Below are 26,057 nucleotides of genomic sequence, written 5' to 3' on the forward strand. Positions count from 1 at the left end.
AAGCGCTGTATATAGAGATACCCGCCAACGATTGGTAGAAATTTGAGAGTGAGAATGTTTTTGGCTGGGACTTTAAACTTTTTTGCACAAATAGCGAGCGGAAGGCTTTTTTGAATTGATATGTTTGTGGTTTAAGATTAGTTTGATGACTGGTATTCGTGATTATGAGGCAGATATGGCTGACTTGTCCCATCTTGTAGAGTGGAAGATTTATTCTTTGCTATCAAGTGTACATGGTTTCTATGATCTAGTCTAGCAATGTCTACACAAAATATCCCTCTAGTAAATATGTAAACGATGCAATATATACAAGAAATTGCCAACACATCATCCTAGGCGAGATGTCGGTTTCACTCTTGGGCCTCTGGTTCTTCAGGGGCTTCTTGGACGGGCACCTCAGAAACAGGCCATCGCCGCAGTACAGCCACAAAGCCTCCACCAGCAACACGCTCGCCTACTCTTGGTCGCATCACCTGTACCGGCTTATTGTTGCCGCCGTCGCCCTGCTGCGCTCTCGGCACTACCGTTTTAACGTCCCAGTGTCTTCCGCCAGAGCTGTCATGTACACCACCGTCTGATGCAGTAGTAGAATACAGTTCAATGACTTTTTCCATGCGCACAGGCTGCTTTGTCTCGTTGGACCAAGCTTGGAAATCGGCGATTTGACTAATGGAGGGCTTGAAGAGGATGAGGAGGCCATTGGGATGCAAGGCCTCGATTACACGTTCGGCGTTTTCGTGCGCTGATGGGAGATCGAGAATGGCGCGAGAAAGGAAAGGTTGTCCACCTGTTTGTTCAAGCCTCTGACTTATAAACTCGTCTACAGAAGTGACGTGGAAATCGACAGAGGGCAAGTACTGCGCACGACGAAAGTTGCGAACGAGCTTATATGCAGCGCGAGCATGCTTCGAGTTGCGATCGAGAGTGTGCAAGACTGCGCGACGGGAAGAAGCATATGCATCGAGAGCAGCTTGTTCCTCGGGAGAGATTTCTAGACAGCCCCTCGAAGTGGCGAAATCGTAACGAGCTTTGAAGGGGGAGGAGATGAGGATTTGTCGGAGAGCAGGTGGTAGAGGCGGATTTGCTGCGTGTAGGGCACGAGCGATGTGGAGGGTGAGGCTGCCCATGCCTGTGCCGGCTTCGAAGATTTCGAAGGGAGGAGCTTCATCGTCTTGGTCGTCTTCGCCGGGACGAGAGGGATTGAGGTCGAGAAGAGAGACGATTGTGTTGGCGTCGTTGGGATAGATCTGCAACTTGTTTAGCTAACTCAAATCTACCAGCGCACTCGAATTTATGAAGAATATTTACCGGTGTGGCAAGACGCTCGCTATTAATGATGTAGCTTGCAAGAGACGGTTCATGCAAAACTACGGAATTGCCAGCGCTATCACGGACCACATCGAGAATGCGACGGCCGATCAGCTCAGACCCCGGGATGGAAGCGCCATACGAAAGCCTCACACGGGAGTCTGGCTTCAAGGGTGCCGAGAGGTGCCATTTTGCGTGCTTGGCTCCATGCTGGCGGAGGAATAGGACGTCGTACTCTGTGAGGAAAAAAAAGAAGAGGTTTGTTTGTCTGTGTCTTATTTTGTTCGGGAAGCTGGTTCGAGAAGCTCCGGAGGCGTACCTTTAATTGTGCGATTCGATGAAGAGTAGAACCGGCGAAGGACTTTGCTACTGCTGCTATTGGTATGGAGTTGTTGGAGATGTTTGGAGCTCAATTGGCCGCGAAACAGCGACATGTCGAACGGTCTTGATGGGTGGTGAGAAAAATGCCGGTAGTGGTGGTGGTAATGAGGTCACTGGAAAGGTTTGCGCCGGTGATACCTCGGAATGGAGTTTCCCGAGATGGATTGTTTCCCTTTTAACTGTTATAATTCTAATAATATATAAATCAATCAACCAATAAGCAATTTTAAATGAATATATTTTATAAGGGCCAGCCGTAAAATAATGTCATCATGTCTTTATTCATTACCAAGATTTTAATACTAACGGCAAGTCAAGTAGAAAAGAAGGTGCGATGAGAAATCAGGGTGCTATCGTGCCTTCCCAGAAGGACGATCTGGTCTACCATCTGCATGACAATTGCCTCGTCCGTTCCTGCCATCCAAACTCCAGCCTGCCGCCTTCCCAGATAGTGCAGGAAATGCTCGATAAGGTATTTTTTCTGCTCAATTTCCAACAACTCCAACGTTTGCCCTTTTCAAAAGTCTGGGGGTTTTGTCTCAGCCATGCCAGACCCTCAACATCGTGTCCTCCCCTTGCGGTCTTCGGAAACACGAAAAAACAACGCAAAAATACAACAAAAAACAACAACTCATTCATACTATTATACACAGATGCACGCGCATCCAGCTAAGAAGCCTCCAAAACGCCGGCTCGAGGTGCAACAACTTGCGCGCAAGGAGACAAATAAACCAAAGGAAAAACGACTTGTCAGCGTGAACTAGACGACAAAGGAAAATTCCACGATGGTGAAAAATATCAGCCGTCCAAAACTCCAGGCTCGATATGAGATGGCAAACGGCACAGAACTGAAATCGTCGCTATGCGCGCCCAAACCCCCTTGATGCTGGGTATCAACCGTCCGCCGAGATTCGACAAAAAGATCCCGACAAGTCATGCTCGCCAAAACGCGTGTTGCCGACTCTTTTCTTTTCTTTTTTCTCGACAAGATAATTCGTCATGAGTAAATGAGAGACAAGGTATCGTGATACCTGCTATCTGCGCTAGTTTGGCTTGGACGAGTCCAAACCTCGAGGATGCTTCGCTAGATGAAGCCCCATGATCTGCTCGACGTGCCCATCTGCATAGCGGCGGCCCATGAATTCTGTGGTTCTTGGGCGTGCTCGGTTGTGTGGAAGTCCTCCTCGAAATAAGGGTGAATTCTCACTCCCACATGCTCTTCTATGATGGTGACGAGCGAGTCGTACCGCCTTCGACATCTCTTTGTCCATGGGTCGACTTTGAGAGGGCTGTGATAACAATAGCTATTCGGGCGGGAGTCGCGCATGAGATGCATGGTTCCCATATTTCGCAACATGTTCCAATAATCGTTTGCAGCTTGTTTCGCGGCATCTGACTGAGGAGACGCCGCATACACAAGGAGCAGTATGGCATATCGAATAGACACAACTTCGACGCTGGAGTGGCCATGACGCTGCTCGAGCTGCCTCTGCAGGACGCGGAGCTCAACAACCAATTTTTCCAACCTCTCAGGGTTCACCTGGTTATAAAAGAGTGCGAGATCGGCCCAGGTTCGAGCCACATACGGATGCTTGCGTCCATAAATGGCTTCAAGTTCCTCTGCAATCGTGGAAATACTGGTCCACAAGAGTTCAGATAGTGTCTGGGCTCCATGTTTTTGCTGCACCTCATACAAACAGGTGAAGATTTGCCGAAGAGGATGTGTGCGCTCCAGATTAGTCGTCGAGTATGCTGCCAGGTATTTGCACAAAGCTGTCATCATGCCGGGATCGCGATTAATCATACCCAAGATGAGTTCCATGATGCCTTGCGGTGAAAGTTTCCTCAGGTCCACCTCGAGCTGTTTGAAAGCCCGCATTAGGTAGTCACCACCTTGGTCTGCGTCGCGAGCTTCGAAATAAAAGTTGGCCTCGACTAATAGTTCGCTTGATCCGGCTCCCCAAACCATGGTCGACGGCCAGCCAATTTGCGTCTCCGTCTCCATTTCAAATTGCCGACAGTGCAAAAATGCTTTGCGCATGTTCCCAACCACAACCTCTTGTGCGCGAAGGAGATCCGGAGACCGAAGCGCTGGAGGTGGTGTTGGCGTTCTGCATCGGATATGAGCTGGGAGATCGGCTGGCAACTCAAAGTCTACCAAGTCATACTCCGTCACTCCTTTTCGTTTCAAGTAAGTACCCAGATTTACCACTCTACCGTTTCGGACAAATTCGGAAACTTTGCCCTCGGCATCGCGCTGGAACTTCATCGACAATAGCCGCTTTACCTCTTCTTCTGTGTTGTTCTTCACGAAACCCCATTGAGAAAATCTAGTCTTGTACATCTTGGGTCTGGGGGAAGGGTCAGATCTGCTTCAGGGAGATTTAAAAACACAAGGGAAAGAAGAATTCCCGACTCACGTTGCTTGAAAGCCATATTTGTCGGCCATGATGCTCATGACTTCTTTCAATGGTTTTCTTTCTTCAAGATAGAGGGTTTTGATGGTGGACTTATATTGCTCCCAAGCCTCTGCAGGAACCTGTTCCCGTGACGGCCTAGTACCTGCCTGGGTACGAAGAGAAATCGAATCCTGCCGTTGTGTCTGAATGAATGAGTTAGTACTGCGGTTAGAGAAAAGCCCCCGAATATCACAAGACAGCTTACAGCGAGAGGTGTCGATGAAGACGATGATTCGGTAGGTCGAGGCGGTTTAGGAGGAGGAGACATTGGGCCTGGAGTTGAGGCAGCGGCGGGAGTGGGTGCTGGTGCGGGTGCTGGTGTTGGTGCTTGAGCGGGTGTCGATGCTCGTGCTGATATTTGTGTTTGCGTGACAGTGGGTTTCCGTGGAGGCAATCGTGGCCTGGGAGGTTTCGCTGGGGCTTTCCCTTTGGCGGCTTTAGCACTGGGGTTGAATTCCAAGATGAACTGATTGCCTGTGTTTACAACCGGCTTTGGTGTTGTTGGCACGGGAGGTCTGAAATAGCCGAGAAAATTGGCTGGGTTGGTGGTTGGTTCAGTTTTGATGATCGGTTCGGTTTTGATGATGGGGGTCGTCATCGAAGGAGGAGGTCGCCATATTTCGAATCCAGGGGTACCAGGAACTCCGGGAGTAGCCATCGGGCTGGACACCATGGGCGTTAATACCATGGGCGTCGATACCATTGGTGTCGACACCATCGGACTATTCACACGAGCAGAGTTCATGAACCCATCCATACCTCCAAATGGCGTGCCAATACCGGGACTATGCACCTGCTGAGTATCATGGAAACTGCCATAGTGCACACTGCCGGAGCGGCCCATGCTGGTGCCGATTGGGCTGGGAGTTGGGGGCGAATGGACACCGAGGGAGCCATATTGGGATTCACCTGAGCTAGCAACTGGGCTCGAGATCCTATGCGTATGGGCTACAGAATTCAGGCTGCCAAACTGCGACGACATTGAAGGGCTGGTACCAAGATGGTGCGGTTGATACGGCTGGTTGTTGATGGGCCGAGGAGGCAATGGCGGGACATAACCTTTGTTCTCGAAATGCGCGACCAAGCGGCCAACCCCTCCCCCTCCTTGAGCCGAACCTAGGCTTTCCATTTCGACATTTTCTACTGGCGACATGGCCACCCCATCGCCGTGGTGGTGAAAGGTCGTGTCGATGTCGGGCGTCCAGTCCATTACCGATGCCGTGGAATAGGCCCGTCCGGTCCTCTGGATGGGCTGCGGAGCCATCGCCGGAGGAGGCGACGAGACGTTGCCGAAGCCATATCTATCCCAACCCTGGTTGGCAAACCCAAACGTATCATCATCGAAGCCAGTCGCGCGAGGCTTATCTGGCGGTTGATGGAACATGTCAACGTGCCCACACCGAGCAGACGGAGCACTGTTGCTCAGTCCGCCGGCAGTCTGTCTGTCAGTCACTGACGGACCTGGGCAAGTCGTGAGACTCGGCTGGAATAATCAGTCTCCAGCGCGATGATTCATCACTCTGTTGGAGTGGCGAGCGTGTTTGCTCAATCAAATCAAGGTCGTCGTGTATGGGAGGCGGGCAGAGGTGCCCATAGTCGCCCGGTGTAGATGAATAGTAAAGAGAAGGGAAATCACAGTGGTAGCGAGGCCTACTAGAACGAGAGCGCTGCGCCCAGTACAAGGGCTTGGCTGGCTGGCTAGGGGCAGATATCGGTATCGTTCCCCAGATATCGGCTGATGTGGGAATCCGCCTTGATAGGGCAACAGCCGTTGTGTGGTTTGGACAAACAACAAGAGCAGCAGCAGAAGCGTGGGAGGAAGACAGCCAAGCCACCCAGTGAAAGAGAGAGCGAGCAAAAGTTCCTTCGTCTAAGTTTCCAAGAAGGGAAATCTCATGTGCCGTCTTTCGAGAAGGGTCAATTTAGAAGGCCCCCGCTGAGATAAGAGAGCGAGATCCCCCAAGTTGGAGCAAGGACAAGAATCGCTCTGGTGTACTCTACTGGACTAATGCCACTGCTACCGCTAGTACGATGGTATTAAACGACGGGACAGCCTAGGCACGAGAGCAGGTGGAGAGGGGCTAGCATGGAAGAGACAACACGAGCCAAACGTTGGATTGGAGGGGATGTAACCTAATGCAGGCTGGTGGCTAACGACTATTGCAACAGCGATGGCGAAGCAAATAATCAGGCCGGGGAAGCAAGTAGGGCTGCCGGCCATTGAGCTGGAGTAGCCAGGGGGGTCGGCGTGTGGGAATGCCACCATCGGCCAGAAAAAGAAGGTGATATGGCCTCAAGCCACCACCCACCAGGGAAAACCACCAATGACAGCGCTCTGATACTGACCCCCTGGTGCCATATTCTCAATGACACTGTGCTCGGACGCAGTCAATGATGGCATTTCGCCTCGCAGCGATGTCTTCAGGCGCACAGCTCGACAGTGCCCGTTGTTAGGCGGTTCCAGAAGGATTCCGCACCCTGTGTAGGCTGTCGTGTGAGAACGAAGAGACGAGAGGCTTGCTGAGAGATTTGCGAACCACTCAAGGCGAGGGACAAGACAACGCCACAGATTGAACCACCACCACTACGATTCGCACCGGTACAACCGACTGCCTCGGGCCACCAATACCAGTTCAAAAGGAGTGACCGAGCCAGCGGGCGGGAAGGCTTAGGGCTCACACCAAAGCCGCCAAGTTCGCTAAATAGATGTTCCTTTCTGGTTCTACTGCAATGGCCTTGTCTTGGTGTACACAGATTGCTGCTTTCAAGATACGGGAGTACGTACTGGGTGCATGTGGCTGTCACCCCGAGTCTCAACTCCGTACGCTAACTATTATAGCACCACTCCGCAAACCCATATGGGCAGCAGAATGGATGAGCGCAGAATGTGGGAGAGCGCCAAACAGGATCCGTACAGCACGTCCAAGCGGAGGGCACACGCTCTTCCAAGATTTGGCAACATGAGCCAGCCATTCGCCAGCGGCGGCGACTCTCTGAACAGTTTATGGTATACTGCTCCGTTGGCGGCACTGCCGCGACCTGCCTTGTGCTGAAAGGATCGCCCAAAGCGTGTCGCAAATCCGTCGGATCGCATTCTTCCTTATCCGTGCGTTCTGTCATGGGCGGTGGGCGTGACCAAGCACTGGAGCCGGGCCGACAATGTCTTGTCCATGATGGCTTGTTGTATGTGACAAAGACGGATCGCAGTCAAGGAACAAGCTGGGGGACGTGGGATGTGAGGAGACGACACTGTGGGGCGCAACACGATTCAGCAGCGGTGGTACAAGCACGGAGTACGGCGCAACATGTTGCTGGCGCCTTCGGCCACCGCCGTGGGTCGAAAACGAAGCCTATCGAGGGTCTGGGGCTGACCCGCGCCGAGACCTTGGTGTCAGCAGCTTCTGCGGGACTAGCAAGGGTTGATTGGTGTCGAGATACAACCTTGAATCCGTTTCCCTGGGCACTGTGGCTTGCTCGTGTGGGTGGCATCTCACGAGATCTCACAGCACCAGCCTGTGCCAAAAAGCGTTCCCGTATCTGCTGCAATTCGCGCCCATGGCCCGTCGTCAAAGAACCTTATCGTCGATAAGCACGCTTGAAATCCTACATCATATATTATAGAGCCCTCTTTTTCAACCTGTCTGGAATGGAGCTAGCAGCGAGGCCGTATCTTCAGTGGCCAACGGTTTGCCCCCAAGTGGGGCAGAGCCTCTCTGACCAAAGCATCGCAGACCCGCTGCCTACGAGGGAAAAACGACTTTGCGGCAAAAAAGGCTTGCGGCAAAAAAATCGCGTGCAATTACGAAGTGCGTGCTACATCCAGCTGGCGTTATCTCTTCTGGCGGCGTCCACCTAGCGCAAGAGCCCCGGCGGTTTACGCCATTTTCGAATTTTTTTTTTTCTCCCTTGATGTCGGTCGCCCTGATGCAGAGGACAGGGCGAAATTCTCGGAGGGAAAATTCCAAATCAGCTAGACCAGCATGATGCTAATATCTGGCGGACGGGGACAATTTCCAGAGCACATACAGTACTGTACTAGCATGCAAAGCATTGACTTTTAATGCGACGTGTTTGGCGTCGATGAGATGGCGGCAGTCGCCGAGCCACATGGTCCAAGTACCTCCAGAGGCGGTACTCGAGCTACTTTCACATGACGGAGAAATACATGTGCCTAGGTAACTCTTTCGTACGAGCAACGGAGCACGAGAATCCTCCCGTGCCTTAGTTTATCACTGACCAGGTTGACCATCAAATATGACTGACCGAGCCTTGTCCGCGGGCGGCTGCTGATAAGGAGCTCATTTAAAGATGATGAGCTAATTTGAGCGACAAAAAAGGATTCATCACTCGCATAACAGTCCTGCAGCAGCAACGTCATGTCTGTCCAGCATTTTCAGCTTGTGAAAATCTGCAAGTCTTTACTCTTGTCTGAGGCAGCGAGCGGGCGGGCAGGGCGCCAGTCAAAGTGGGCGGCAACTGCAAGTACGGAGCAGGCAACGCGACAAATAGCCATTATGAGCAGGTCTGATGAATTTCGTGGCTGATTTCCGAGGCATGCAACACTCCTGGCCCGTACTGCTAGTCCCTCGTACTGTCAGCCGAGTTTGCCAGGGCCCTTTCCAGGCCGAGCCCAATGACGTTGAGTGGTGGGCAAGCGAAGCCAGCTGCTCGAAGTGGCTTGTTTTAGCATTACGAATCGCATGGCCTTGACTGGATGCCGGGATGTTATCCCGATTTGACGGGGGGAGGCGCTCTTATTAAGTTCGGGAGGAAGCCGCATGCATCACATTCCCCTGAAAACCAAGCCAGCTGCTAAAATGGAAAAATTCGACAACTACGTCTAGAATTCAACGCTGAGACAGCCCATGTCTCTTCGTCGCCGTATGATGGAGATGACCCTGGAGATGAGGAGAGCTGTCGAGATTTGGATCTAACCGGAAGGCTGCCGATTTACATAAAAGGAGCGCGTGCTATTCGTGCCCAAATGGCCAATATTGGATGCGGGGACTGACAAGCGGAGCTCAAAGTTGCCGCCGAAAGCTGGAACCTTGCCGAGATGGCCTGGGAGCGATCCACCTGTTGCTTTTTGTTGCGCGAGCGAGCCGACAGCGTGTCAATGCGAGCTGTGTTTCCAGCTCCCTCTTCCGCAAGGTTGTCCGGTTCATCAACCGATGTTGAAACAGCCATGTACCGGCTGTCGGAGACCCTTGCGGCAAGTGTTAGTTTGTGCGTTGCTCATGACTAAAGAGAAATCTGGAGCACTTTGAAGTGCGCGTAACGCCTTTTTTGGAGGCCGAGGCCCAGCGTCCTGCGCAAAAATTTTCGGGGACGGCTCGGGCTTTGTCGGGTTGTTCTGTGGTGCCAGCTTGACTTTGCGCTTGGCCGATAACGACTACTGTTTGGAGCGCGCGGGTGTCAATCTCCTACACTACTTTCTACTCATGCGGCCAACTACGATATCACGATATTCCAAAGGATGAGGCCCAAGACGCATGGCTGCATCGTATCCTAGGCCGCTTTCAATGACACCCGCAGCCAAGAACACGGGGTTTTGATTTCTATTAGTAGTGATTTTCCGGAGAGGCCCTCCGGAGTGGACATTTCCCCAGGAAATGCCATGCCATTAGACGCCAAACAGTGCATGCTGCTTCCCGACGATAGCCGCCGGTCCGCTGTGGCGGTTTCTGGGGATTCTTTCGACCTCCTTTTCTGGGGTAAGGCTGGCCAGCCTCGTTCAAGATCGATGAGATGGGCCGCATCCATCGTTTCTGAAGGATGCGTTAAGCATGGGAGCCAAGGATAACGAGCATGGGAGTGAGAGGAACTATTGTTGCTGTCAAAAAGTCGAATGTCTTTCCCCAAACTTGGCGTCGATATGTTGGGATTTCCATCCCAGAGCCAATCTACCTAACGCGGAAAAAACGTGCGGAGAAGCTCAATGTGCCATCAATGGGCCCAGGTCGAGTCTTTTACCAACAGCGGGCGCTCGCTTAAGTCTGCAATGGCAATAGGAAGCCTCGAAAGTGGGAGAGGCAGTAAAGTTTCCGTCCATCCAGGACCTGTTTCCCGTATGAGCAGCAGACTTTCCTTCTTCTCCGCGTCTGGTGTCGTTCTAATCTCATTCAGGGGGCGAACGGTGACGCTACGGCGCGAGCGGGTGCCACGCCGTCGAACCCAAGTGGCATGCCTTGCTGATCTGGAATGAAGGCGTCATGTGTTACACGGCGGCGACGAACCGAATCTCGTAGAGGGCGGGAAGACTCTTGAGCTGAGGCAAAGACATTTCTCCTAGCACAGCGCTTGTCTCAGAACCGTATTCGCAAGGAAAATTCTGGATGCCACGGCTTCCATCCGCTCTAAAGCATCCGGTTGTTAGCTGCCGCCGCCTGGGCTGCAAATGGCGGCCGTATGCAGGATTCGAGTCAGGAGAAGCAACCTGCTGCTCCTCACGAGAGAAGAAGTCACATGCCCCTGAGCAGAGTCCTCGGCAGGAACATGCAGTTGCCTTGCAGTATGCCTGTGTCACACAATTCTGTTTGTTGTTCAGCCCTGTGTCTCTAAACGCCGGCCTGTGTTACCTTTCCCAATACGCTATCGTGATGTTTGGACGAGCACTATTGCACAAGGCACCTGGTCGGAGTCGCCCGAGTGACTGGTGTATCCCTTGCAACTGCGGGCTCAATCTGGAGGCTCAGTAGATAAAGGAGCAAAGGGGAGAGAAGCTATGTGTCATGCTAAAAGATGGACCACAGCTCACCTGAAAGAAGAGGGAAAAAAGACATACGATGGCGTTGACATGTGATGTTCATTTTATTTCTGCATAGCAAAACGCGCACGGGCTCTGTTAGACTATCGTGGCAAGTGGAAACAGGACGCACAGCTGCATTAATTAGTTTCATCCTTCAATGGGTATTTCGTATATGCCAACCAGCACAGCCTCTTTTTGTTTTGTCTAGGAATTTGGGTCGGTTCGAGTCCCCATCTAGTCCTTTTTGCCTTTTGCCTTTTGGTGGTAGGATGAGACACCTTGCTGACGATAAGCGGCGGATGCAATTCCGCGTTGGGAGTTGCGAGTCATTATGCTGGTGGTTTGAACTATTTTTACTATGAATGGATGACACGGCGTGGCGAATGTGAGGCGTTGTGCGGTATAGTATGATGTATGACTAGCATAATGTTTATTCGAAAGATGTGAAATAGTGAAATTGATTTGTGTTTTTTTTTGAGAGATTTGTGTTTTTGTTGTCATGGGAAGTTGGTTTAGTGGGCCGAGGGATATTTAGTATTGTGTCAATGGTGATAACGATGGCGACATGGAGAGAAATTTTCTGGTGGAATTATCGATGGCTGGTGATGTTTGGGTAGGGTTGATGGGAACTTGGGGGTTGTTTCTGAAGAGGGTCTTGCTGGGATGATAGAGTTGGTTGGAGAGAAGAGTGTTACCTTGGAGTGAGTGACTTCAACATGGCGCGGAGGTGGCCGTGTCGACTGGCGACGTAGTCTATGATTAAGGAGATTTTGGCTCAAGGTAACAGCAGGAGAAATGACTTTGCTAGAGCAATAGATGGATGTGTAGACTTTACCATGTATTTGTAGTTTGTTGGAACATGACTTGACTGGAACAGGGCAAGAAGTGCATGAACAAGGATTCAAGAAATGAGTGAGTAGACGGATGTAAGGTGAGGTTTAGTTTGCAAATATTGATGAAAGATGGGAATAGCAATCGAGGTTTCTTAGTCAAATACAGATGAGCCTCTGCAGAGGCTTGATATGTTGACGACTTCTGAGACTTTTCCGTAGACATTTCAGCGAAGACATCAACTATTACCTTACTAACATTCCAGTTGATTTAATTCATAATTCAAATTGGCGTGTGTTTGATCCCGGAGAAAGAATACCTTTGTAACCAAGAACATGGTGTTTAGAGAAGCAAACGTTTCTTAGTGAAAATTTATATACAGATATACAAAATATGATTACTTGGATCGAGTTTACTATTGTACACGGCTTCAAACTGTAGAAGGAAAATGATCTCAATGAGAGTATATTTAATGTGCATGGCCACACCAATCATCTACATTACGGCGTGTAAAATACTTTCTCATGAGTACTATAGCCCCTCCAACAGGAGACAATAGACTTGTTCCGAAAAATCCCCATGGAAGCCGTCTCATGAAACCTATGATTTTGCGCTTTATATTCGGAGCATTCGGTTCCTGAGGAGTTTCTGCCACAGGATACGCGAGAGCCACATTCCAACCTTCTTGGACGGATATAAAAAGAAGTAGATGTGTATGCAAAACGCCAATTCTGGGAAGAACGGCACCATCTGGACCAATGCGACTGTATGCTTTTGGTGTTGTTATAGGGTAATGCCCGGTGACTGGTACCAGGTCGTCGACGTGCCAATATGTATGTAGCTGGGTGTAACGATCCTGAAATAGGTTTGTGAACTCTGCTGCAACCTTTGTGTCTAGACCAGGAGCGCTGAAGGCATATAACTCGGAGTTTTCCCATCGAGGTCGTTTCTCTTCAGCGTAATGTTTAAGTGCCCGCATAGCTAAACATCCTCCAAGACTGTATCCTACCGCAGTGATATCCCTTCCTTTGGCAGTCTGTTCGTTCATCCAATTGAAGACTCTGTCTTTGATCACCCTGTAGCTAAACGATGCGACGCTTTTAAAGTTTCCATCAGCCCAGGCGCCAGCTGGTTCAACATTCAGACGGCCTTTTCGATCACGGTATTCGGCTGGATGAGTTGCGGTCCCTCGGAAGAGCAGTATTGCTCTGGCGGCGGGATTATTCACGGGCTCGAGGTAGTGCCATACACAACCGGCGGCGAGGACAGATACGCGCGTGTCTGTGATTCTATACGTGGTGTCGTATTCGGGATGTTGTGGGTTGAGATTTAGGTTGATGTCTGCGTGTTGGGTGCCGTTTGTTCCGGGGAGATGAATCGCTGCTAGGATATTTGCCCAGATTTGAAAGTTGCCTTCGAGTGTATGGAGTCTCGGGGCAATATAGGTATTATAGTTTTCTAAATATTGGCGTTTGTTATGAGACGTAGCTGTTCGCATCCTCCCGGAGTCTTCGAGGAAGTTGTTGTGATTATTCCAACGATCCATCGTATGAGCCTCGACTATAACGGCGTGTTAGAGGAGAGTTTCAAAAGTAGTCTCATGGTGAGTAACTATTACAACAAGCCTTTTGGCAGAATATATAGACTTTTAATGTATTTTATAGTTATATGCATCTTTGTTGATGTTGGCGCATCGGACAGTATATACAAAATTCAAGTTTTGGAGCATTCCAGAGATATGTCTGTATTGGAAGCGTAATGGGTAAAGTAGTGGTAATAGATAACTAGCTAGAGCCACAATTCTTGGGCAATGATGCCAAACACAGATGGCAATTGTTATGGTTTATTGCCTTTAGTTGCTAAAGCGTGGAAATTACTTCTTTTCGTGGTAAATAAAGGTATGCCACCCTGAGTTATAACATAAATCTTGGCAAAACGATAGCCTCGCGTTGGGGGGCTCCCTTTCCTCAGCTTCACAAGTTGGCGACAATTGGCTTAAACTTAGTTGAAACATCCTTCAGCTGTTTCAGCTGCATAGACAGTATAGTTGTCTCATTGAAAGAATTATATAATGAGTTGTATTAAGCTTTCCAATAAGAACTGAAAGCTAGTCGAGCTGACAGCTTCTTTGGAATGTGGCTGTCACTTGATGCAGCAATTGGCCAGAGAAACCACAAGTGAATAAGCTGAACATATGTAAGGTAAGTAAAGAAAATATTGTCTAGATAAAATCGAAAGATCGAAATACGTATAGCTAATTGACATGGTTTGGCGATAGAAGTGTAGATTATATGGCACAAGTGGGCTGCATTACCTTGTCTATTTGCCGATGATTCGTCGGCCTGAATGGTTCCACGGCATCGAGGAATTGTGCATCAAGTCTAACAAATGATTTGAACCACCCTTCGAAAGGGCACAATTATCATGGCTCTAATTCAAGTTTGTCCGAATTTCGTCCCCTGCTTAGATAAACAAATCGAATGGAGGCAACCGTCCATGCCTAAAAACATTACGTTAAACCCATATTAAGCAGCAACAGGCACAGTTAAAATTCAGCAATTAAATATATTATATTAAAAAGTAAAAAGTAATGCAAACTACCAGCATCCCCCATTACATATACACCTCGTCCCTAATTAAAAATCCTACTATACAAGAAAAAAAGCTACTAATACAACCAACCTACCAAACCCTCCGGCCAGGTCGAAGCAGAACTACCAAACGACAAGCGACACGTCACGTAATGTTTATTGTCAACAGCAAAAAAAGAGTCCGAAATACATAAAAAGACAACCATAATTCCAACCAAACACCCCAATCTGCTCCCCCTTTGTTGTTTAAAAGAGTCATACGTGATGTGATACATGTCCCGCATAGTCTCTTCTACTTGAAACTCGTTCCGTCCTCCCATCCAAAGTGCTCCATTGCCTAGAGCTTCAAAAGTGTGTTTCATGCGATAGTGTTTTTCTTCCTTCTACCGCCCCTATAACTCCTGATCATATGGGCTTTCTGTCCATTTCCGTGGTTGATTTTGCAATAGCGCGTAAATTGAATGTTAGCGCCAGTTTAGTCCTGATGTTTTGAAAAGAAAAAATAAAGAAAGAAAGGTTGAAAATTTGGTGAGAAGAATAAAACGAAAGGCCGACGGGTGGTTGAGCCCAAAAGAAAAGTATCACGCCCAGCAAGCGAACAGAAGGCGGTTGTTCATCTCGCTGCGTCGTGCCGGGATGGAAATAAGAGAAAAGGTCCTCAGCAAACATGAGGACATGAAAGCAGCCACTGGTATGGTCTACACTCAGCACACTTCAGCCCCTCCAGCTTCTTCTCTGAAGCGGATGCCACCATCAACGGCAATGCCGCCTTGCACCCACGGCGTGGCCAATACTTGCTGTAATGTCCAGCGGCTTCGTGCACGCTTGAGAAGACCCTCTGTGATGTTCATGGCGTCCAGTAGACCTCTCTCCTTGAAACGGGCTTCGTTAGCCTCATGATCGCCGTCATCACCGCCATACTCGATCCAACGCCATTCGCCTCTTGCAATCCGGTGGCTCTTTCGACTACGCATTCTATGAGAGTCGTTCATCCCCGGAGGAGGATCAAACGGGAGTCGAGATTCGAGGAGGGCATAGAGCAGCACACCAAGCGACCATGCGTCGGTAGCACGACCGTCGTAAGGTTGGCCCATGATAACCTCTGGAGCAGCGTAATCTTCAGATCCGCAGCGTGTCTCGAGCTTCTCGTCCTCTGCAATCCGTCTTGATAGGCCTAGGTCGGCCAATGCTATTACTGAATGTGGGTATGTGGTCCAGTCGACTGATGGATCTGCGAGTTCGCTGGGCGTAAGATTGACAAGAACGTCTGAAAAGATTGTTAGCAAGGTTTACCGTTCCCCCTCATCGATTCAAAGAGCTTACTCTCTAGCTTGATATCGCGATGAACAATCATTTGCTCATGGAGATATTTCACAGCACCGACCAATTCGGCAAAGATTCGTCTCATCAAAGGCGGTGTCAAGAGCTTTCGGTGGGCAGTAGCAACGTCAAACAGGTCTCCTCCAGGGCAGTAGGTCAGGACAAGAATGGCCCTCGTGGGTTCTATGCTCCATGCCATGAGGTTGACCAGGCTAGGATGTCGAATGCTCTGCATGATTTCCAGCTCTCGCTTGAGACTCATCTCAACACGCTCTTCACTGGCTCCCCCCTGAGGACCATGCTCGCACACCTTGATGGCAACCAATGTCTTTCGATCAAGTGGGGGGTCGGTCATGGTTGTACTTCCTAAATCGGCAGAGAGATGCTTAGGCTGATCCATCTGACTGGTAGCCAATACGACTCTGCTAAATGTGCCTTGACCCACAGTTCGCACTGAGCGCCAGCGCCTTCGTTTTCGATCATGCCGGTCAAAGGCTTCAAAATACTCGTATCGTGAGGTTGCGGCGGCGTCGGTAGAGTCTCTCGAGCTCTCGCTGGGAGGGGGCGTCGGCGGCTTCGCAACGTTGGGAGACAGGCCGCGGGACTCTGCCAGATTTTGTTCTCTCCTCATCTGGGGACCTTGAGAATCAGGCTTGGCATGAGGCCCAGACACGGAGACAATTCTCTTTGGAATGGCTGTGGGATCCGGCTGGGTATATTCGCTGAGGCTCCGGTTTCTTGTGTGAGGTTGAGATTCAGATTGAGACTGATGTTGTTGAGCAGGTTTAGGTAAAGTTTGGCTAGCCTCGTTGCTTTCTGTTAGGCTGGCATATGCCTTGCGCCTTGAGGAAGAGGCTGAGGCATTCTGGTTCTTCATTGGGCCCACTGGAGCTCCCATTGTAGGTAAATCCTCTCCAACACTGCTCAATAGACTTCGGTGTTGAGGCGGGGACACAGAGCCCACCGCCAGCCTCCTCCACGGTCCAGGGGATTCTCCTGATAAGAGTGGACTCGGCAATGGCGTCACGTCGCCCATTGCCGTAATCATGGGACTTGAAATAACACTGCTAGTACCGCTAGCAGATCCAATTGAATGCGCGAGAGCGGCTTTGAGACTCGGGGTTCGCGTCAGAAGGCGTATGCTGTTGGAAGACGATTTGTGATTCAAGGGAGTGGGGATGCGAATGGGCGAGAGACTAGTATGTCCAGTGGGAGACTCGCGGTGGTAGATAGAAGGAGAAGCTGTAGAGGAAGAAGAAGAAGGTGCAACGTTTGTGGAAATGCGGAGGGATGAAGTTGCATCGTGACAAGAGTTGCTAGAGTCTAGAAACGATCTACCTCGATGGCCGGCATCTTCAAATGGAGTAGACTGAATTGGAGGCGATGGAGCAATGGTTGTAGCCTGGAAGCTGACAGGAGGCGGCGGAGGATTGGCTGCCAAGGCTAACTCGTCATCTGGAACAAAAGCGCGTTGGGCGTCAGGTCGAATCTCGGACAGACAGCTTGAGCTTGGGGTAAAGTTCAGATTCTCAGATCTTGCCGTCGAGGGGGGATTGAAGCCATCGTGGGGTATCGAGGTTGGCGGGTGAAAAGGAGAATTGCTCATGGCTGGACAAGAAGCGTCCCGGTCAGAAGCCTGTCGAACATGAGCATCCATCAATGCGACTCATAGCCACCGGCATGGCCAGGGCTGTCACGTACGGCTAGGCGGCTGCGGACGCCGCGTCGATGGTCAATGTCGCCCCGAAGGCTCCGGTATCGACGGCTGGAGGCGGCGAGGCGTTGAGTTGTGCAGGGAGCAGCGTCAGAAGGACGAAAAAGAGGCACGCGGTCGTTCCAAACAAGGGCGTTGCGAGGGAGGGACCGTCGCGGAGGGAACAAGTCGAGAAGTGAGGGGTTTGGCAGGGCAAAACCAAAACCAGAGCGGCGCTCTCCTATAACGGTGACATCTAGGGCTTCTGCGCGGTGCCTCTGTGGCGGAGGATTGGCGGATGACGGGCCGAGAGAGCGAAAAGGGCAGAAGACAGAGCGTTTTGCGAGTCGAGATTTGTCTTGTCGCGAAGGAGTCAGTGCAACGAAACGACGTTGGTGGTGTCCGATCCAAAGGACGACGTTCCGGGTACAAGCGAAGCGCATGACATGCCTGCGGGTCTACTCCCTGTTCATGTACAGAAGCGTGTAGCAGGTACAACAGCGACTCGGGCCCCACCCACAGCCGTAGGGCGACCACCAGGTGGGAGATACCGGGGGCTACAAGGCCCGCGCTAGCCCGAATCAGGCCGGGCGGTACGTTACATAAAGTACTGGGCACGACTAGAGAGGGACTACGGCGTTGCTAAGAGGCCTAACAGGCAGAGTTGCTGCAACCTGAAGGCCCATTCCACGAAATTTGGTTCCATTTGATGTTTGTGTCCAGTCTGTGTCCAGTGTGGTAGGTGCTTTTCTCGGGAGGTACTCGGTACCGTACTCGGTATTGTACCACTAGCGGGTACTTCCATGCCACAGCCGGGACAACTGAAAACTCAGATCGGCGGGCAAACAATGCCCAGAAAGATTAAAAAAGAAAAAGAAACACCGCTGTCGAATCATGGGGCATGTGATGCTCCGATACAAATCCCCAGCTTATCACCATAACGTCATCCGCTCCGAAGGGCCGCAACGTGCATCGGCTTTGGCGAACAAGTGGACTCGTTGGAAAAGCGGGGGCTGAATTATAACGTACAAATTGGCTGAGCTAGCGCCAATAACTTTCAACACTTTGCTGGTATCCTTGAAGTTAGTCGCTCATCTCATCTCATCTCAGTTCATGGGTCGCTTTAGCAGGCTATCTCCACGTGACAAGATCCCGGCCGTGTGGCTCAATGGCAGAGCGTCTGACTACGATTAAGTACATCAGGAGGTTGCAGGTTCGACCCCTGTCTCGGTCAATGATATAAGTTCACATCCTGTTTCAATTCGCCATTGGATTGGAACGGGAATTTCTTTTTGAGACTGTCGAGTTTTTGTTTTATTTTTCTCAGTTTCGTCGCTCGAAGCATTCTTGAACCACTTACCCCTGCTCCTCAGCCACAGTTCAATGGCCGTGTGGCTCAATGGCAGAGCGTCTGACTACGATCAAGTATATCAGGAGGTTGCAGGTTCGACCCCTGTCTCGGTCACGAGATCGATTTCAATTCCACGCAAGGGGAATCAATTTCTTTTTTGTTTCGTCTTCTTTTGCCTCTGTGGAATTTCCATCCGGCTTCCCTCTTTGGGTAAGCGAATGCGTGCCCGTGACTCTGCGTTGATGCTTTTTGGTCATTCGATCAAAAGGTCAATGCCAAATTGCCAAGTTGTGATAGCCAAGCGATATTACCGTCAAGGTGAAGGTGCTTCGGGGTCCAATTAGCGAGCTGCCAGCATCCATGTTATCAGCAGCTGTCTGTGCTATCCTAACACTTGATTGTGACGAACAAGGGCTTGAACGTGAGATTCGGTATGAGAAAGTATTGGGAACTTGATCCTGTACATGTGACGCATGACCTTGCGAAAGAGATTTGGCAGAGTTAATGGTCTTCAAGTATCCCAAGCACACGCAATTTTACAATATGTAAGCATCCGAATGTGTACTAGGACAGACAATGCTGGTGTATATTGAATTATACTCCTTGGCAATTCAATTTTTTAATGGGCTGCATCGACGAGTTAGAGGTAGCTGAGCTCTGAGCTATTGACAAGATGGAGATGCCCAACCTGGAAACTTTTGGTGTTGCTGATGCAAGGTACCGGTACCTAGGCCGTAGCGTCAATCGTAGTGCCAGACAAGTACCGGGCACCATGTGTTTTAATTGATTCGAGCCGTGCCCCACGTCGAGACGCGTCAAGTCGCGTCCCTCCACACTTCTGCCACTCTCAACCACCAAAAATCCACCTCGACAGCATCAGGTTCAGCTTTAGCTTCACACGTAGCTAGCAATCATGATGCGACAGGATTACAACAGAATCGACCCCAAGAGGCGGAATGTCGTCGATTACCGAAAGAAGCAGTTTGCCACGCCGCAATTCCAGGACACGCAGTACCCCCACCGCTTGAACTTTTACGCAGATGCCCCAACAGCAGACATCACGCTCGAGCAGTTTGAGCAATGGGCCATTGACAGACTACGAGGTAATTCAAGGCTACTCACTACTATAATGCAATATTCAGAGTCTGACACTGCACAGTCCTCGCCGAGCTTGAGGCATGCTCTTTTCGCAACAGATCGCCTGCCGAGACGGCAACCCACATGAAGCCCATCCTCGACAAATACCTCCCTCTCGATTCCAACAGCTCTAGCAACACGAAGCTGCTCTCACAACGACAAAAGGATCACTACAGCCATTTCATCTTGAGGCTCGCCTTCTCTTCCACCGAAGACCTGCGCCGGAGATTTGCTCGTGTTGAGACGATGCTGTTCCGAATGCGATTCAACAGTGACGATTTGAGCGAGCGATCTACATTCGTATCCAGCTTAGATCTCGACTGGTGGGAGCCCGTAACAGAGGATGAGAAGATACGGTATGGTGCCGAGCTGGCAGCCATGGTCAGCGGAAAGAAGGGTAGCAGCGAGGATGGGACATGGTTCAAAGTGGACTGGGAGCGAGTGCCCGACTTGGTGGAGAGTCGACGTGTGTTCCTGAAAGCTGGAAAGGCATATGTGCCTGGGAGAGAGCAATCGAGCATGGTTGTAGCAGAATTCACGAGCCGGCTTGAGAGACAACTAGAGGTGAGTCGCACGGCCTTGTCCATCACAATTTTTCAGTCGACTGACACGACATCTTCAATGACTAGCTCACAGCTCGGGCTCTGCCACGGCTTGACGAAGATGACCGGTTGACGCCCATCCTTAACCACCTCTCCAAAAACTTCATTACTCCCGACTCGGCTTACATGTCTGGGTCGACGGCGCCCACTGGCGCGCAAATCTCGGCTGCCAACGTCGACAATCTTTCGCAGCATTTCCCTGCATGCATGTCCAACCTGCATCGGTCGTTGCGTCGCGATGCTCACCTTAAACACTACGGTCGTCTTCAGTACACGCTGTTCCTCAAGGGTATCGGCTTGAACCTGGAAGAGTGTCTCGCGTTTTGGCGGGGCGCCTTTCACAAGGTGACAGATGACACATTCAACAAGGAATACCGGTACAACATTCGCCACGCTTACGGAGACGTTGGTGGCGACACGAATCGACGAGGCGGCGGCTATAGCCCGTTTAGCTGTCAGAAGATTCTCACTGAGCATCCTCCGGGACCTGGCGAGGCTCACGGCTGCCCGTACCGGCACTTTAATCTGGAGAACTTGACTTCTTTGGTACAATCCATGGGGGTATCTGACAGATCAGTGTTGCAGGGTGTCAAAGAAGACAAGGATAATCAAAAGTTTCACATGGCATGTAATCGGTAAGTTGCCTGCCCCTGTTCCTGTCTTTGGGATTTACATTTCAAGAGCACGATCTGCAATTATTACGGCGAGGCTAATTCAACTACACAGCGTGTTTGAACATTTACACAAGGCCGAGATTAAAAAGGCAAAGGATGAGGGTGTCATGACATCTAATCAGCTCGAGACAATTGTACATCCCAACGAGTACTTTAAACGAAGCTACCTGCTGAAAAACCTCGGCAAGGAGACTGATGTCAAGATGGAGGGCTAAACATTATTTACACATTGTCTACACGTTGGCTACGCGTTTTACATAAGGGAGTGACACAGATGGCAGCGCCATGCTGTCATGGGCTACAAGATAGAGGGAAGCATTTGGGAGGGATGAAGCAACTGGGCGTTTTTGTCAAACTGTATTAGGATATGAGATATTAGGCAACATTTGCGTCAAGACTGTATGTATCATGATGAGGTGGTATCTCTCAACACCATTAATGCCAACCAAGCCGGGTTACATCAAACACGGCATTTCACCAGCGTCATCAAGATCATCGCACCATTCTCATCTTGAGCCTGTCCAACACAAAACCCACCTGGGCTTTCATAGCCCAACGCCCCTCCCCTTGACGTCCGTCTCTCGTCTGGCTCAGACCCCTACGCGAGCTAAGGCAAGTGACCCGGTTGCCAATGATGCTAATGATGTAGGTACCGAGGGCGTTTGGTTCATGCACCTTGTTTTTTTGCTGAAATGATGTAGTGCATACATACAGAAGCCATGCATCATCTCATCATGACTGAACGAGGAGGGACCCTTTGGGGTTTTCGGGATAAAGGTGCCTTTAGGCATACGCCCAGATGTGTTACGATTCACGAGCCCCGGTTTTTAAGAAGACAGTCGAGGGGATGTGTGGGTTCTTGGTGGTATTGCTGGATAGTTGTATAAACTGGGGGTGGAGGGAGAAAAGCGTATCTAAGTCGGGGATATTTCGTGGTGTTGGAGATTGTTTTGTTTGTCTTTGTTTATCTAAATACAGACAGACACGTGGGAACATTGAAGTAAGGCATTGAGGTATTTCGATTGCGAAAGACGCCCGAATATGCCGAGGCAATCACAATGAGCTGATGGATGGAATCATGCAATGGGCTCATCTTTGAAAAGGGATCCATCAAAAAAACGCAAAATTTTAAGCCGTGCCGTGAGATTCCCGAGAGTCCTCCATTCCCGGTATCAATAGTCGCAATGTTCATGCGCGCTATATCGTCAACCTCTTCCGTTTTGCTGTCAAACGGTCCAAAACGGGCTTAAAAATAGACTTATCGTCAACACACACGGAAGTGGGTGTCCTCCTCCCCCCATGTAAAAAAAAAAAATTCGATACGTGTACTAAAAAGCGTCCGTCTCTTTTTGCGATACGGAGATTCTTTCCTTCTTTTTTTTCACGGTATGGGAGGAGACAAGGGTGTAGTAGCATCCGAGCTAAAACAATCTGCTGCACGATGATATCAGAAATACGGAGGAGGGCGTGTGCGGGCGAGCAGAAATGAGACCAAAGCAAACAAGGGTCGTTTTTTTCTCTCTCTCTCGCTCTTTTAGTTTGGGAGCACGATGACGACACGGGGCATGTTGCTAGTTTGGGGGACAGGGGGTCTCAGATTGTGCTGGATAAGTGAATGTCTTTTTGATTCCCTGGATTCGTGAATATCGTGAGTGCTGCATCCGACGCTTGAATTGGGGGAGATTTGCGGTTGCATCTGTTTTTCAAGCGAGGGGGCTAGAAATGGGCCAGGGTGAGTGTGTGTGTGTGTAAATGCTTATGTCGCGTAGGTATTTAACCAAGGAAAGCGAATAGCTTGCTGCAATGTTTTATTTTTGAACAAGGCTTGCATATAGATGATGGCTATGTCTACAGATTAGATGTTAGTGAAGAGCAGGTTTGGGAGGGGGTGAGACAGGCTGTGTGCGAGGATGTTGCCGATGCATCGATCGACTAGGGCCAAAGTGCATCTTCTTCTTGGGCGTGTGCTCGATATCGCGATGATGATGACGACTGGGGGGGGGCCGTTGAATGTGGATTAAAAGAAAGAGGGGAACAAAAGGAGAGTTTCTTTTTGAACATTGCTGTCCCAATTACGGATACATGGGTATCTAGCTGAAGAAAGAGAGTGTGTGATGTTGACAGGCACGCATTGCATCATTGCGCGGCGATGACGGCAAATTCTGGGGTCGAAATGATGGAGACGGACGGCAACAGGGCAAGGCTTGGGAAGCATGGACAAGGCTGGCCGGCTTATCAACCAATGAGCGGGATGCCCTGTATCTTTTGGAATACAGAGCCCAGGGACAGTGTGTACGTGTACGCGTAGCTTCGCCAGCATCGTGGAATTAACTATCAGGGGGGCTAGGAGAGCGAGCGGCTTTGTGAGGGCATCTACGGACGGCAGAGATAGAGAGCTGTGTCAGCGGCGAATGCAGCGTGCGGAGTAGCGTCTGACAGGAGGCATCAGCCTTGTCTGTAATAATCGGTACTCCTGCTCGGTATAAGTGAGTGACATCCAATGACAAATAACGGGATAATGTATTAGAAAACGAGAATACTACTGGGATTCTCAGCGAAGAGTACAGTACGGGATAGAAACAGGCATTACATGTAGCTACAGCACGTCTATTTGCGCTCACTCAGGTGCGGAGTAGCGCGCCAAAATGGAGAATCCATGGATGCCATTGATCCCACGGCCCCCTCCCCCCAAAAACCCACGGCGAACGAGAGGCCATCGTGAGAAGAACAGGTTCGTCGCGACTGGCCGACGCGATGTGACGCGGATTTGGACCGCCAAGATGCGGGGAGGGGGAGGGACGTGCTAAGCTGCAACACAGGCAAATGAGCTATCAGGTATAATGCAGTGCATTGCCTACGAGTACTATATTTCTTCATGCTCATAAATGAAGTTGTATGTACATTGCATCTAATGCTAATGCTCGTGCGTGCAGGTATGTAGGATCGAAATGCTGTGCTATGCTATGCTGCGCTGTGCTGCTATTATTAAACGCCAATGCCACCACGCCCAGTCCCCTTCTCTTACACCAGCGCCCGCATCTCTCCTCATCCCATGTCCCAATACCAGGATCCCCGATTTCCCTTACTCGCGAAACTCGCCCAGTCAGCGGAAATAGCCGTCGTGGGAGGCTCCGTAATGGGATCTAAAAGGCGGTAGCGGACGATCCCCTAGTCCCTCTCCCGTGTCTCTTGCGCTGCCTCAGCTCTTCTGGGTTCCCCTTTTATTATCACATGTACGAAGCGTCTGTGTAATCATGAACCCGAACAAAAAAGATGACAGAAAAGGCGTGCAGTAGAGTAAAATACGAAGCCCAGCCAATCTTTGTTCCCCCTTGGCGGTGCTATTTGATGATTGCATACATGTACATTACATGCACATGTGCCCATCCATGCCTTATCTTGTCCTTCCAATCCTCGCCAGTCGTCCAAGAGCGGTATCAATCTGCTTCGCCTGTCTGTATCTTTCTCTCTATTTCATCCTATCCTGTCCAAGTTTGCTTCCTTCAGCTGCTGCTGTCCAGCCAATAGAATCAGTGATCCTTCGGCCAATAGAAACAATAAATCCGTCTTCCGAGTCCCTTCCCCCTCTCCCCCAGGCACGGATTTACTCCCTGCAGTTTGGCAAGTTTGATTTGCCGCGCAAAGCGCAGCGAAAATACCTGTACATTGCCCATACCGTCCTATGTAATACAATCCCATGGCTCTTACTGGCCGCTAAATCCAGAAAAGCAAATATCGATTCGTCCAATCTGGATGCTTCTCCATATGGAACAGTCGCATGCAAGATGTACACGCGCGCATGTTGTATACGCAGCTTTCTCAGCGCTTTTGCCCTGCGTCTAGACTCGAGAAGGGAGGCTGGGCTCGCGCGATAGTGCCACTCTGCAGAGGTCATGTGAACCATAACTCCGAATCCTCTTTGGCCTCGTCCTTTCTCCAACCCGCGCTTCTGCACGGAACGGCTACGGCTCGGGGCCATTGGGGGTGAAAGTTGTGAATGAGACAGCGGCAAGTAGAGTGAATGCTCCCTCGGAGATGCAACCGCAGTAAGCCCCCAGAATGCGTTCCCCCTCACCTCACTGATGCCACAATGACAGGCGGTTTATTGCATGAATTGAACGATGCCCAGCCTTGGTTCGACTGACCAGGCCCTGGGCATGGATGTCCGAGGATGGCACTCTTTGGGAACTAGTTTGGAGAAACATATGATTGCCCCAAGATCAGACAATGGCGGTCGGATATCCGAATCTCCCATCTACCTAGTTTCAGGAACAGCCGCCCTCGCATATTCCCCCTCAAGCGAGACACACAGAGACAGAGAGAGCGTCAATATCCCAGCATCCAGCCGAGTTCCCTTACTCGTGTGCGCGGACCTGCTCAACTGGGCGATATTCCCAGTACAACCACGGAGCTACCCCAAAAAGGGACGCGTCTCTGCGGCACCCGTACGCCCTCCTTGTGTGCATATTGTGATCTCTCCCGTGTGCAAGCGAATGCATGATATGATTTGTTTCACTCTTCTCATTATTCCTCACATAAAAAGAACTAGTGTGAATTTCGCGATGGATGGGACCAATATTGAGCCAGCTGACACTTTGTCTCTGACCCCCGGCCCCCTTAGGGAACTTGTACTTTGATTACCGTAAGGAACGGGCTGCAGAATGCGGCGTCTGAGTCCGTGAGCCTTTTTTTTCCCCCAAGAGACTACCACGGAGAGCACTATATTTTGTTACAGGTTAAATGCCTCTTTGCAGGAAAAATGGTACGATGGGAACAACTGCCGTGTGGACAAACAGACGGCTAAGACGGAATGTCTGATCCGCGGCAACTCTAGGCGGTTCGTGCGGCCCGATCGGGCGGGCGGCTTGGGAGGTCATTTCACGGTGTAAGTCGTGAGAATCCATTCAACCACGAAGTAATACTCGCTCCAAAGTACAGCCGACCACCACGGCCAGTCTCCAG

The 26,057-nt window shown here is 50.4% G+C and overlaps 8 protein-coding genes and 2 non-coding genes across 10 annotated transcripts; 6 read left to right on the top strand and 4 right to left on the bottom strand.

Moving 5' to 3' along the window:
• Positions 1-203: 203 nt before the first annotated feature.
• M431DRAFT_511252 (hypothetical protein) lies at positions 204-1,749 on the bottom strand. The gene is made up of 3 exons (XM_024919619.1): positions 1,628-1,749; positions 1,309-1,544; positions 204-1,247 (listed from the first exon to the last, which is right to left on the bottom strand). The coding sequence occupies exons 1-3, from the start codon at positions 1,740-1,742 to the stop codon at positions 351-353; spliced, it is 1,248 nt and encodes a 415-aa protein (XP_024770805.1). The 5' UTR covers positions 1,743-1,749; the 3' UTR covers positions 204-350.
• An 818-nt stretch (positions 1,750-2,567) lies between these two features.
• On the bottom strand, positions 2,568-5,851 carry M431DRAFT_235354 (hypothetical protein). The gene is made up of 3 exons (XM_024913670.1): positions 4,354-5,851; positions 4,110-4,291; positions 2,568-4,040 (listed from the first exon to the last, which is right to left on the bottom strand). Exons 1-3 carry the CDS (start codon positions 5,530-5,532, stop codon positions 2,774-2,776), a joined length of 2,628 nt encoding a protein of 875 aa, XP_024770806.1. The 5' UTR covers positions 5,533-5,851; the 3' UTR covers positions 2,568-2,773.
• Positions 5,852-10,128: 4,277 nt separating this feature from the next.
• On the top strand, positions 10,129-10,988 carry M431DRAFT_235411 (hypothetical protein). The gene is made up of 2 exons (XM_024913671.1): positions 10,129-10,216; positions 10,356-10,988. The coding sequence occupies exon 2, from the start codon at positions 10,484-10,486 to the stop codon at positions 10,844-10,846; it is 363 nt and encodes a 120-aa protein (XP_024770807.1). The 5' UTR covers positions 10,129-10,216; positions 10,356-10,483; the 3' UTR covers positions 10,847-10,988.
• Positions 10,989-12,196: 1,208 nt separating this feature from the next.
• M431DRAFT_540002 (hypothetical protein) lies at positions 12,197-13,273 on the bottom strand (the record flags this gene model as incomplete). The annotated part of the gene is made up of 1 exon (XM_024921058.1): positions 12,197-13,273. The coding sequence occupies one exon, from the start codon at positions 13,271-13,273 to the stop codon at positions 12,197-12,199; it is 1,077 nt and encodes a 358-aa protein (XP_024770808.1).
• A 1,749-nt stretch (positions 13,274-15,022) lies between these two features.
• Positions 15,023-17,295, bottom strand: M431DRAFT_498393 (hypothetical protein; the record flags this gene model as incomplete). The annotated part of the gene is made up of 2 exons (XM_024917687.1): positions 15,023-15,585; positions 15,642-17,295. The coding sequence occupies 2 exons, from the start codon at positions 17,293-17,295 to the stop codon at positions 15,023-15,025; spliced, it is 2,217 nt and encodes a 738-aa protein (XP_024770809.1).
• A 1,190-nt stretch (positions 17,296-18,485) lies between these two features.
• M431DRAFT_t153 lies at positions 18,486-18,565 on the top strand. The gene has a single exon. It is a non-coding gene; the product is annotated as a tRNA-Arg (tRNA).
• A 151-nt stretch (positions 18,566-18,716) lies between these two features.
• M431DRAFT_t154 lies at positions 18,717-18,796 on the top strand. Its single transcript has one exon. It is a non-coding gene; the product is annotated as a tRNA-Arg (tRNA).
• Positions 18,797-19,595: 799 nt separating this feature from the next.
• On the top strand, positions 19,596-21,310 carry M431DRAFT_8391 (hypothetical protein; the record flags this gene model as incomplete). Its single annotated transcript, XM_024923368.1, has 4 exons — positions 19,596-19,785; positions 19,842-20,383; positions 20,449-21,056; positions 21,148-21,310. 4 exons carry the CDS (start codon positions 19,596-19,598, stop codon positions 21,308-21,310), a joined length of 1,503 nt encoding a protein of 500 aa, XP_024770810.1.
• Positions 21,311-24,354: 3,044 nt separating this feature from the next.
• M431DRAFT_235524 (hypothetical protein) lies at positions 24,355-25,093 on the top strand. Its single transcript, XM_024913673.1, has one exon. The coding sequence runs from the start codon at positions 24,467-24,469 to the stop codon at positions 24,968-24,970; it is 504 nt and encodes a 167-aa protein (XP_024770811.1). The 5' UTR covers positions 24,355-24,466; the 3' UTR covers positions 24,971-25,093.
• M431DRAFT_235519 (hypothetical protein) lies at positions 25,069-25,810 on the top strand. Its single transcript, XM_024913672.1, has 2 exons — positions 25,069-25,141; positions 25,193-25,810. The coding sequence occupies exon 2, from the start codon at positions 25,217-25,219 to the stop codon at positions 25,730-25,732; it is 516 nt and encodes a 171-aa protein (XP_024770812.1). The 5' UTR covers positions 25,069-25,141; positions 25,193-25,216; the 3' UTR covers positions 25,733-25,810.
• The last annotated feature ends 247 nt before the right edge of the window (positions 25,811-26,057 follow it).

Source organism: Trichoderma harzianum, assembly GCF_003025095.1.
Source record: "Trichoderma harzianum CBS 226.95 unplaced genomic scaffold M431scaffold_12, whole genome shotgun sequence".
Lineage (NCBI taxonomy): Eukaryota > Fungi > Ascomycota > Sordariomycetes > Hypocreales > Hypocreaceae > Trichoderma > Trichoderma harzianum.